The sequence below is a fragment of the Sphaerodactylus townsendi genome, linkage group LG04, assembly GCF_021028975.2.
Source record: "Sphaerodactylus townsendi isolate TG3544 linkage group LG04, MPM_Stown_v2.3, whole genome shotgun sequence".
NCBI lineage: Eukaryota > Metazoa > Chordata > Lepidosauria > Squamata > Sphaerodactylidae > Sphaerodactylus > Sphaerodactylus townsendi.
Genome location: NC_059428.1, coordinates 144,647,885 through 144,659,594, shown reverse-complemented (window position 1 = coordinate 144,659,594; position 11,710 = coordinate 144,647,885). Strand labels below are relative to the sequence as shown.

The 11,710-nt window shown below is 45.2% G+C and overlaps 1 protein-coding gene across 9 annotated transcripts in view; it reads right to left on the bottom strand.

Annotated features, from left to right (window-relative positions):
• Positions 1 to 1,400: 1,400 nt before the first annotated feature.
• The window catches only part of GLYR1 (glyoxylate reductase 1 homolog), a 37,944-nt gene continuing 27,634 nt past the window's right edge, over positions 1,401 to 11,710 (bottom strand). For 8 of the 9 annotated variants that reach the window (XM_048494830.1, XM_048494825.1, XM_048494826.1 and 5 more), the window contains 5 exons: positions 11,593 to 11,694; positions 9,901 to 10,063; positions 8,694 to 8,873; positions 8,232 to 8,356; positions 1,401 to 4,031 (listed from right to left, as the gene is read on the bottom strand). In XM_048494830.1, coding sequence (XP_048350787.1) covers positions 3,957 to 4,031; positions 8,232 to 8,356; positions 8,694 to 8,873; positions 9,901 to 10,063; positions 11,593 to 11,694 — 645 coding nt within the window. In that variant the 3' untranslated portion in view covers positions 1,401 to 3,956. The remainder of the gene's footprint in view (positions 4,032 to 8,231; positions 8,357 to 8,693; positions 8,874 to 9,900; positions 10,064 to 11,592; positions 11,695 to 11,710) is intronic. The other variant, XM_048494823.1, reaches the window with a different exon arrangement.

Below are 11,710 nucleotides of genomic sequence, written 5' to 3'. Positions count from 1 at the left end.
GCAAAAGATCGCCATGATATCTGCTGTATTCTTTCAGTTTGCTTCCAAGCTAAGCGAGGTTGCCCTCCGTGGGGTGCTGTGAAAAATGTACTGGGTGCATTTAGTACATGGTACCGAAGTGTCTGTGATAAGGAGGATCACTGTTATGCAAACTGACAACTCGGCAGTGAAAACATTTCCCAGTGAGGAGTCAGAAAAAGAAAGCATGCCTGTCTAGGTAGTTGGAATATGGGAAACCTTTGGTAGTGCTGAAGGCTTTCAACAACTGAAATCAACCGGATGTTGTGGGTTTTCGGTGTTGCATGGCTGTGGTCTTGTTAGCACTGAAAGTATAATCGCATTTAATCACATTTAGTAATATTTAGTGGCATTTATTACTCACTTATGTTCAATAGTTAAGATATGCTTATTCCTATGTTATACTAGCTATTTTGAGTTGCTCATTGTGGGAAGGCCTCCAGCTCTCAACTTGAGCTGGATGGCGGACAGCTAGACAATATGGATGTCTACACTTTCTGCTGATTCGGCAGACCCTGACGGCATAAGTAAAACATAGCCTAAAACACATAACAAAAGAAGGCCTTTAAGGGTACACCAGCCAAAGCGTTCAGCAGTAAATCCTCCTGACTGAACCAAGGTCGGAGAAAGGGAACTGTTAAAAGGGACACATATTATTAGTTAGGAATACACTTGCCTCTGTCAGTGCATTCCTCCTGTCAATTCTGTGTTTTGCCATCCATCTAAGTGGGTGAAGTGGGCACTGAGATGGTGCCAAGGGTCAAGCGGCATTGGGAGAAAGTTGTCTTAATAAAGTGGAAAATTGTTTAAGGGTTGTCCTGTAATTAACCCTGAATTTAATGAGCATGTAATAAAAAACTATCAATCTATGGGACATACCTCTCAGAGTCGCCAAAAGAAAACATCCTTATGTCAAAAGAATCATTAGCCTGACAAAATTATATGTGTCTGTACCGAAGGATATTAACTTTTTGTATGTTATTCCAAGGTGTCAAGAATTCTGTGATGTATAGGAATTTAATGACTTCGCACATGATGCTTTTCTATAAAAGGGACGGTCCCCAAAGCCAAAGTTGAGTCCTTCCTCCCAGGGTGCTATTGCAACCTGTTCCTCTCTAATAAACTTACTAACGTCTCGAAATCATTTTCTTTGTCTGTCTCTTTGATTCTCTAAATCTGAATTGGGTAACTTAACCTTTTCCCTCTAATTGGAGTAACAGTCTGATTTTTTGTTCCTGTGCCCTCATTTGCAACGTTAAAAGCAAAAACTACAAGACCAACGCCATGCAGCCGGGAAAACTCACAACAGCCAACCACTGGGACTCTTCCAGTGTCATGCCCCAAAAGTGGGGAAGATGGGCATTAGAAACAGACAAGCGGCATTGTGTTACCAAGAAAGGTTTTATTTTCTTTAAGCCAGTAGCTTTGTTAATTGCACAAGGAAAAAAATTCGTTTCGTCAGGTTTTGCCATTTAATCATCACCACACATCCTATTTTGAATGACAAACGTTAATTAAAAACAAGGCAAAACATTTAAAAAAATTCACAACCTTAATTACCTATAGATCTGTGATTGAAAGAGGGGAGGAGGACGGGGGAATTTAAAAAGAAAACTGCTTTTTTTTACAAGCTTTTCACAAGTGTCACTTTTTTCCCTCTTTTAAAAATGGAAGGGAATCCCCTCCCCCAAGAGCATTTGCTAAAACGGAAATCTTCATTTTAAAAAAAGGAACTTTACAATATGGTCAACAATATTAAGACGACTAAAGCCAGTTCCGTTGTGTTTTCTTGCAACCCACAATTGTCCCCTTCCTTCCGCCCTGAACCATCTAACGGGATCCGAAGAGACCCAGGCTTGTGAATTCTGAACCCCACTGACTTCCTTTTGAAATGGCATGAGCCCCAGGCCACCTGGAAAACTTAACAGGTGTGCTACGGCATGAGCCCATAATTCAGACCCTATGTCTGGCCTACATTTGTGCCACCCCGTGCCTGCTAGCCTTTCAGTTGTCATGGGGGCTCAGATGCAAATGGTGAACTGAGCATCATTTCAACCCAGCGCTTAGCAGAATACTATCTTAGAGCCCGTGCTGTCCTCCCTTCTCAGCCTTGCCTTGTGCTTGATGTGAATCTTTATTCCTCATGTTCAAGGAAGGAGCAAATTCCTTATTTGTCTTCTTCAGGGGAAAAAAATTCACCCAACCGTCACAAAAATCCACTCGCTGTTAGATCACCAGCCACCAGGACTGTAACAGATCCCTAAAGTAAAGATCGCTTGCTTCTCAGCTGTCTTGACAAAAACCCCTGCAGAAGCACAGCTCCATTCTGGTGCGGCTGTATCGCGCGCGCACTGCACACAATGAGACGGAACCTTTGGCTAACTGTCAGCCCGGGAAATGGAGAAGGTCTCCAGAGGGCTGGATAATTTATTGTTTGCTTCTTTTTCCTGATGGGTGGCTGCAGGAAAATTCCAAAAAGATGAAAAAGCCCAGAGGAGGAAGGAGAGGTAATTAATACTGATGGGAAGATTTTTTTTTCTTTTGAAAAAGACTTCGGAGTTTGAAACAGCATCCCTGTTTCCTCTACTCGGGATACATTTCTTCATATTTCCCTTTTGAGAGTTAAAAAGCAACCATGGTACAAGCACAGTGAGAGGCCTTCCATCGGGCAGCCGTTCCGCCAGGGCAGGACGTGGGTTAAATTCTGTTTGGCGTAAAAAGTCTTCTGCCCCCTATCATGAGCTGGACTTTTCAAACTGGTCATCTGGGCTGCCAATTTCCTTTTTCTCCGGAACCGACAAAGTAACAGGCTGCCTCTGAGACCAGACCACGTCAATGAAAGTTGCCATATCGCGTGGTAGGTCGCTCACTTGAGAATGGTTGCTATATAGACATATTGCTTCCAATTTCAGCAGTGGGAAAACTTGGAAGCGGAGATGCCTGCTGGATCGCACAGCTTCCTCAAACCAAGCCTCAGTTCACACCTCCTTGCTCGTGACATTTGCTCCAAGAAGGCTGCGGGTAACACAGGGAGATACAGCACGGGTCTCAAAAGGTTGCGAAAATTGACTCCTTCCCGCTTCTAACACACACACAAGATTTCACTGCCTGAATCGTTTTTTAAAAAGCAAGACTGTTTTACAAATGCTCTTCGGAGCAGATCGACCTTTTGGGAATCCGTGTCAGCCAATGCATTCTGGGCACGCAAGCTATGCTGTTAGGGGACCGTCTTCTTTAAAAACCAGGCTGTGCTGGTTGGGGAAGCCAAAGATCTAATTCTGCCATTCTTGTGAGAAATATTTCCTTTGGGATGTTGGGGGGGGGGGGGGGGGCAGCTCTCGAAACACTACACTGAATCTAGGGCCACTGCTCTCTTGTCCAAACCATTCCTCCAGGGAAGAAACAGTCACACAGGAAACAGGTTCCCATCCCAAGGAATGCCTAGAGTCACTTCGACATTTGCAGGCGGGTGGAACCTCTGCCGCTCAAGCGTTCACCTTACCCACGGCAAAAAAAGGTGAACTAGCAGTTAAAACTCGGGACACTCATACAACCAAGTAGCGAAAAGAAACCAAGCAGCAGATATTCCTACAAGAGTCCGACGTCTGGGGATTCGGGGATAAAACGGCTTGCCAATTCCATTCTGTGAACTCTCAGCGGAGGGGAACAGATTCGCCATCAAGATGGCAACACCTGCATCCGCCCTCGCCTCCGATTCTTCCTTCCGCCGGCACAGGGAGCCTGGCTGGGGCGCCTGCTCTGGCGGCAGATTCCAAAGAGGGTTTTGTTGTTGCATTTTACAAAAAAAGAAGAAGAAGATGGAGGGGGTGGGAGAAGAGAGAGAGAGAGAGACAGAGATGGACTGGTCCAGAGTTAAAAACCCAGTATTCATCATCATAATTAATAATCAGGATATTAACAATAAGAACGGAATAGCCCTAGTGGATGTAGGCCCTGTACACAGCGGACATATCGTTGTCTGATTGGTCCAATGCTTTCGCCCTTTTGTAGACCTGCGGGAGACACAAGGAGGAACAGAAGGGTCAGCCTCCCTTTCCCGAGTTGGTACCATCAGCTACTGTTCAGAAGTATATATCCCTATGGCCCTCTAAGATCAGGAAACATGTTAAAGAATTTCAGATTGGTTTTAATCATATGAGCGATCATCTACCACTAACTATCACCATATCAATAAACCACTCCTTTTCTGAGGCTAAACCAGCTAGCCCGTTACAAATTGTTAGAATGAGTTGGCCTAAAAATAATACTGGGGAAGTCAGCACCATACTTTATTCCCATAAGCTCATGGCCCTAAGATCACTCACTCTTCAAACTATTAATCCTGTTTGTGTTGTACGCACATTTGAAGAGCTAACGCAGGAGATTATTGCCACTACTACGACCACCAGTCATGTGAAAAGAACCAAATCAAGAAGTCGACATGACCTAGTACTAAATGATGAATACTATCGCACAAAGCGACTCTTACGGGAGACATATGCAATCTTTAGAGATACCTCCTGTAGTAACACCTTGGGTACATACTTCTCCCTAAAGAACCAACTTCATAGTATTCTCAAAGAACGTAAATTGATACTACTAAATGATCACTGGGAGCAACTTGTACAGGCAATAAACTGTAACGACTCAAGGAAGTTTTGGTCCCTTGTATCCAATGACTCAGGTTCACTTAGTTTCCACGCAGCTTGTATACCCAGTCATATCTGGCAGAAATACTTCCTTGATGTTTTTAACGAGACCCTTCATTTTCCTAATTTGCATGTTTCTGCCTACATAAACGACAGTCCAGAGTGGCCCCCTGTCTGTGCAGAAGAAGTGCGTGAAATTGTGCTTAAATTAAAGGACCACAAGGCTCCAGGACCCGACGGGTTCCCCCCAGAGTTATTTAAGAACTTTGTTGACTGGTGGTCCCCGGTACTAGCAGCTCTTTTTACATCCGTTAATCAAACAGCTCTTGTACCATCAGATTGGACCCATGCGATTATAATTCCTGTCTTCAAAAAGGGAGATTTTTTTGCTCCCTTCCAATTACCGTCCGATTAGTTTATTGTCCATCACTGGCAAGGTATATGCAAAATATTTGCACAATAAACTCTCTTCATGGATTACAGAAAACAAAATCATTGGCCCAGAACAAATAGGATTTCAACATGGGAAATCTACTTTAGATCATTGTTTGATCCTTAGGACTCTCGTCACAAAATACACCAGCGGAAGCAAATCATCCCTGTTTGTGGCCTTTTGGACTTAAGGGGGCATTTGACTCTGTCTCCAGAGATCTACTGTGGAGAAAACTTGTTAATCTAGGAATTGACAGAAGGCTACTTACACTAGTAATGGCCTTACATCATGACACTACCTGTCAAGTCAAATGCTCTCCTGATGGTATACTTAGTCCTTATATACCAATTAACAGGGGTGTCAAACGGGTGTGTTTTGGCCCCGACCCTATTTAATCTTTTTTAAAGTGATCTGGCTTCCTTTTTGCTGGAGGATTCCTCGCACTGCCCTGCTTTGAATCATATGACCATACCTTTACTTTTGTATGCTGATGACGCTATATTACTCTCCCGTACAAAAGCTGGCTTGAAACGCTTACTGGCACGCTGTGTTGAATATTGTAGTCATAATAACCTGACGCTTAATTTTGCAAAGTCAAAAATAATGGTTTTTGCTTGTTCTTGGAGACCATTTAGTTGGCCAATAAATAATGAACAGCTTGAACAGGTCAAACATTTTAAATACCTGGGTCTCCACTTTAATTATAACTCCTCTTGGGTTACCCAAAGGAAATTGGCCATTGAATCAAGCAAACTTAGTTGCAAGGCCATTAGCCGCTATTTTCGCACCAAAGGTCATGAATTTGTACCTGCAGCCATTAAGGCATTTAATGCTAAAATCACCATGCAATTACTATACGGAATCCCACTGTGGATACAAGCATGGAGCTGCGATATGGAAAGAGTTCAGTCATGCTTTCTCTATAGTATACTCGGCTTACCTCACTCAGTCCCATATGCTGCGGTCTGTTTGGAGGTGGGCCAACATCTACTCCATACAAGAGCATGGTGCATGACTTTTCAATTCTGGATACGATTGTGCTTTAACAACTGTCACAAAAGCTTTACCTACCAGGCTCTTTCTTTCATAGCCAAAACCGAGTGGTGGTCCTTTGTTGAGGCGAAAATTCATGAAATGGGTCTATCCTTGGATGCATTGGTTTTAATGAATGCCAATGAGCTAAAGCTGACTATCAAAAAGAGATTGTATGATCTCGAGTATAGTCACCTGATGCAGCAGGCTAATAAACGCTGCTCTCCCTTGCACTTGGGTATACCATTAAAACCCTATACCATGGCCAAGTATTTCCATTTGGTCTTAGAACCCAAATTGCGACGAGCCCTGACCCTTGCCAGGTGCAATATTCTCCCTTCAGCTACCACTCAGGGCAGAATACAGAAAGTGCCTTTTAATGAAAGATTTTGTCCCTGCAGTTCAGCTTACGAAGAATCAATCCAACACGTGATATTACACTGCCCGTTACACAGTTTAGCCAGGAATAAATATCTAAACCCGTGGTTAAAACCCCCCATTGATAATATTAATCTATCAATTGTGGTAACGATGTTGGATTGTGGTTCTGCAAGTGTATTGGAAGCACTGGCTAACTTTTTGTGCTCTGTCATCAGCAAACGGTTATAACTGTACTGGAGATTGTATCATTACACTGAGGTCGCCATTTTTCTGGTATATTGCTGCTGTTTTAATTATGCCATTAAAGGTTTATATATATAAAAAATATCCCTATGGTTCCTTTATGTCACAATTGATTTATGTCTGTCTTTGTAGTTGACGACTGGAAAACCACCTTAGCAATTGTCACAATTGTAAATCATTTGTTTATGACTCAAGTCTTGAGTATATGTACACCAAGGTGTAGCATCTGTTACCATTCAGCAGATGGCTGATTCCAAAGCACAAGAAACTTCAGAATCCCACGGGAGGCCATCAAACACTTCCTTGGCAAGCATCTAACTGGGGCATGAATCGGAACCCAGCTCTCTACCCAGAAAGTAGCAACATCAACCTTCTGAAGGGAGCACCCTACCCCAACGCAACCCACCCCATGGGCTTTTCACTGACTGGCAGCACAAAGAACTGTGCAGGCCAGATCCAGTCATAATCTTTGCGCAACGTCCCTCCCAGCAACAGCATTTACGTAGGTGGCCACGTAGGCGGCCCTCGCCCAAGCAATCCTGCACATTTGGACCTGGGAAACAAAATATCATATTTATCTGACTGGAAGAGGATCCTGAATGAACAAGCGTTTCTCCTGAAAAAGATTTTATGCCCAAGGTTTCTGTCAGTTGCTCTACCTAACTAACTTGTACACAAATTTAAAAGAGAGGGCTCTTTTTCTTGATGGGGGGAAAACTCCTAGCCTTTCTTTCAGAAAAACAGGGTTGTTTTAAACCCACACAATGAATGGACACGTGATGGAGCAATCTGGCCGAGTCCAGATGGGAAGCTGTCTGGGAATCTTTTCCAGAAGAAAGGTGGCAGAAACAGAGGAGAGAGATGAATTCAATTAACGAGCAACTGAGCTGTCAATCTTGCTCTCTCAGCCCCCTCCCTTCTACAACTTACCTCTCAATTTACGGAAACACAACAATGTAAAACGTTACAGCTTCTCTCTTTCTCAGAGAGGTCTACGAAGAAGAAGGAGGAGGAGAAGGCGGAGGGGGGGAGGGGGAGTTTGGATTTATATCCCCCCTTTTTCTCTTGTTAGGAGGCTCAAGGTGGCTTACAAGCTCCTTTCCCTTCCTCTCCCCACAACAGACATCTTCCGAGGCAGGTGGGGCTGAAGAACGGTGGCTTTAGGCTAGGGCAGGGGTAGGGAACCTGCGGCTCTCCAGATGTTCAGGAACTGCAATTCCCATCAGCCTCTGTCAGCATGGCCAATTGGCCATGCTGGTAGGGGCTGATGGGAATTGTAGTTCCTGAACATCTGGAGAGCCGCAGGTTCCCTACCCCTGGGCTAGGGGAAAAGGCTGATGGCCCCTCCGGAGTTCAAACATCACCAAGAGCATGACAGCTGGCTGGCATCCAGAACTTGATAGGGTACTACTGTTGATTTCCAGAAACAGACCATGATACCTGAATGAATGAAAGTGGTTCTGGATATGTCGTACCTCATTTGCGGCAGCTGCCATGGGAGTTGGGTGGTTGACGGAGTCGCCTAGTGCAATGGCTAATCGGAGATCCTTCTGGATGTACTTCAGGTAGAAATCTGGTTTAAAGTTTCCTTGCAGGATGTCTGAAAAAGAAGGGTTTGGACTTATATCCCCACTTTCTCACCTGCAAGGAGACTCAAAGGGGCTTACAAGTTCCTTTCCCTTCTCTCCCCTCCCCCCCCAAAACAAACACCCTGTGAGGTAAATGGGGCTGAGAGCGCTCCAGAGAACTGTGACTAGCCCAAGGTCACCCAGCTGGCATGTGTTGGGAGTGCACAGGCTAATCTGGTTCACCAGATTAAGCCTCCCCAGCTCAAGAGGCAATCAAACCTGGTTCTCCAGATTAGAGTGCACCTGCTCTTAATCACTACACCACGCTGGCTCTCCAGAACCCAAAAGAAGGATGGGAGGAAATTTTACTTTGGCACTTCTGGTCCAAGAAGATGCTGGCGAGCTGCCCTTGGTTCAGGATATCCAGAAGGGTCTGCTGGGACTGGCCGGTCACTTGGGCTAGAGTCAGGCCTTCTGCGATGGTGGCCATGAAGCTCCCTTGGACCATGTTCACGATCAGCATCATCTTGGCGGCGTTGCCCACTTCCCCTGTGTGGACAGAGAGGCATTGTGCAGGGCAGCCTTCCATAACCCCTCCCAAAAGTGACGCCTCCAGCACAAGCCCAATTCACTGGGATCCAAACCCCTTTGGAACAATATCCAGCGATACCCACTATTCTTTCTGTCATGGGCAAGGAGAGAGAGCCATTTCTCTCTTCCCAGTGCTTTTTTGTCAATGAAACTGCCTATTGGGGAAAAAAACGCAGAGGCAAAAGAAGAAGAGGAGTTTGGATTTATATTCCCCCTTTCTCTCCTGTAAGGAGGCTCAAAGGGACTTCCAAATTCCTTTCCCTTCCCCCTCACAACAAACACGCTGTGAGATGGGTGGGGCTGCAAGAGCTCCGAAGAACTGTGACTAGCCCAAGGTCACCCAGCTGGCATGTGTTGGAGTGCACAAGCTAATTTGGTTCCCCAGATAAGCCTCCACATGCCTACTGGTTACCAAGAAAACCTTAGTGGGACTGCCTTCATCTCAGTGCCTTCATCTTCATCAAGTGCCTTCATCTCAGTGGTTTGAAAGAACATGAGTTGGAGATAAAAGAAGAAGAGTTTGGATTTATACCCCACCTTTCTCTCCTGTAAGGAGACACAAGGTGGCTTACAAGCTCCTTCCCCTTCCCACAATAGACACCTTGTGAGGTAGATGGGGCTAAAAGAGTTCAGAGAGAGCTGTGACTAGCCCAAGGTCACCCAGCAGGAATGAAGATGTGTGGAAATGCATCTGGTTCACCAGATAAGCTTTCGCCACTCAGGTGGAGGAGTGTGGAATCAAACCTGGTTTTCCAGACTAGAATCCACCTGCTCTTAACCACTACACCACGCTGGCTGCACAGCAAACAGGACCTGAGTTCCAAATAAAATTCATGCGCTCACACCATTTCTGTTCCCTTGCCTAAGCATGCTCCCTTCCAGTTCTGCGCATAAGGAAGTGTGCCTGCCTCATCAAACTTGGGCCTGCGCAAGCAAAAGATTGTCTGCATCTGAGCAAGACCTGCACTGGGATGGAGGGAGTTACCTAGGAAAAATGAGGTCTTCCCCATGGCCTGGAAACAGCTACTGCAGTCTTCATACAAGCCTCTATCCCCAGCAGCTAAGATCACCAGCATCCCGTCATTCGATAGCTGTTGATTCCCTGAGACAGGTGCCTCCAGGAAGCGGCCACCCCTGGATACAATCACCTGGAGGGGGAGATAGAAGGGGACAGTTCCCCCCTGATTATGTCGGCATGCACAGGACACATACCAGCTTCACAAGCCAAGATATCAAACAATAATACAGAGCTGGTGGGAAGCCACCAGGGAAAATACTGAAAAGCCAGAAGTCCTTTCAATACTTTTTTTTGGTAGTTATAACCCCGCTTGCCAATTGGCAAGGGGACCTGTGAATGCTTTGCTATTGGTTGAGCTGCAGTGATGTCAGAACATGTCCCCATAACACCCTCATTGATATAAACAAGCATGCTGGTATCAGAATGACTAACAGTGCAGTGTCTGAGATGTTACCTTGCACGGGAGAAAAACATTTTGGGAGACTCAAGGACAAGAATGCTCTTGGGAGAAAGGAGACATTTAAGTTCTGTGGTTGCGGGAATCAGAGCCAAGCAACCAAACACGTGCAAAATGTATTGTTGGTTGTTTTACTTATGACACTGTTTGTTAAGCTGTGTTTTTAAGTACTTCTGCGTGGATTCAAAAAGAACAGAGGGCAACTAGCAAAATCTTGGGCAACAGCTGCTAATAACAGAGTGTGCTTGCTTGCTAATTGTCTCGTTTTTTCAGAATGGATTTCTTTAGACAAGGGGTTCTCAAATCTTGTGAAACTGGGCTCAGTCCTATATGACTTTTTGTGAACCACTCACAAAGTACCTCCCTATTTCCTACCACCGAGCTCACATCAGTTGATAATGAATACTATGTATTGTCAAAGGCTTTCGTGGCCGGAATCACTGGGGTGTTGTGGGTTTTCCGGGTTGTATGGCCGTGTTCTAGTAGCATTTTCTTCTGCCGTTTCACCTGCATCTGTGGCTAGCATCTTCAGAGGATCCTCTGAAGAAAATGTTACTAGAACACGGAGAGACCAGCCGCTGATTGGTGCCCCCTCCTCCTCTCCTCTCCCCTTTTTAATTTAACAATTTGGGGCTTTGTTGTTCCCTTTTAGAGGGAGTTCTGATTATTGGATAACATCCATTTTTCTGAGCTGCTGCCGTTGTCTATTTTTATGATTGTATATTGTATTTTAAAGTGTATTATTATCTTCCATGTTGTAAACCGCCCTGAGCCCTTAGGAGGAGGGCGGTGTATAAATTTAATAATAAATAAATAAATAAAATATAAACACGGCCATACAGCCCGGAAACCACACACAACACCCCAATGAATATTATGTTTCACTGTTATAAATGGACAGCATTGTATAAACACAAAGCTGAGTTTTTTGTAGCCCTTTTGCATATTCCGCTGAGGCCTTCCAACTTGCCTCTTTCAGACTATGCCTGAGCATATCTCTTCCCACCTGGCCTTGCTTCCCACCTGGCCTGCTTGAAAACAGAGACACAATGCATTTTGGAGTCATGACCAATGCATATGAGAGCCACCCCCTGGATTCAGAGCGTCTACGACCAAACACTGCTTCAACCATGAGCAACGCCCACGAAATGCCACAAGTCCCACCTTGAGAAGAGTCAGTCATTCCAGTCTAGCGTGGTTACCTGGGCCAGCTCCGTAACTGTGTCTGCATCCACGGTGGACATGTCCACGTAGCACTTCCCCGGGCGTATCCCCTGGAGCACCCCGCTAGGACCAAGCACCAGCTGTGGGAACAGAAGA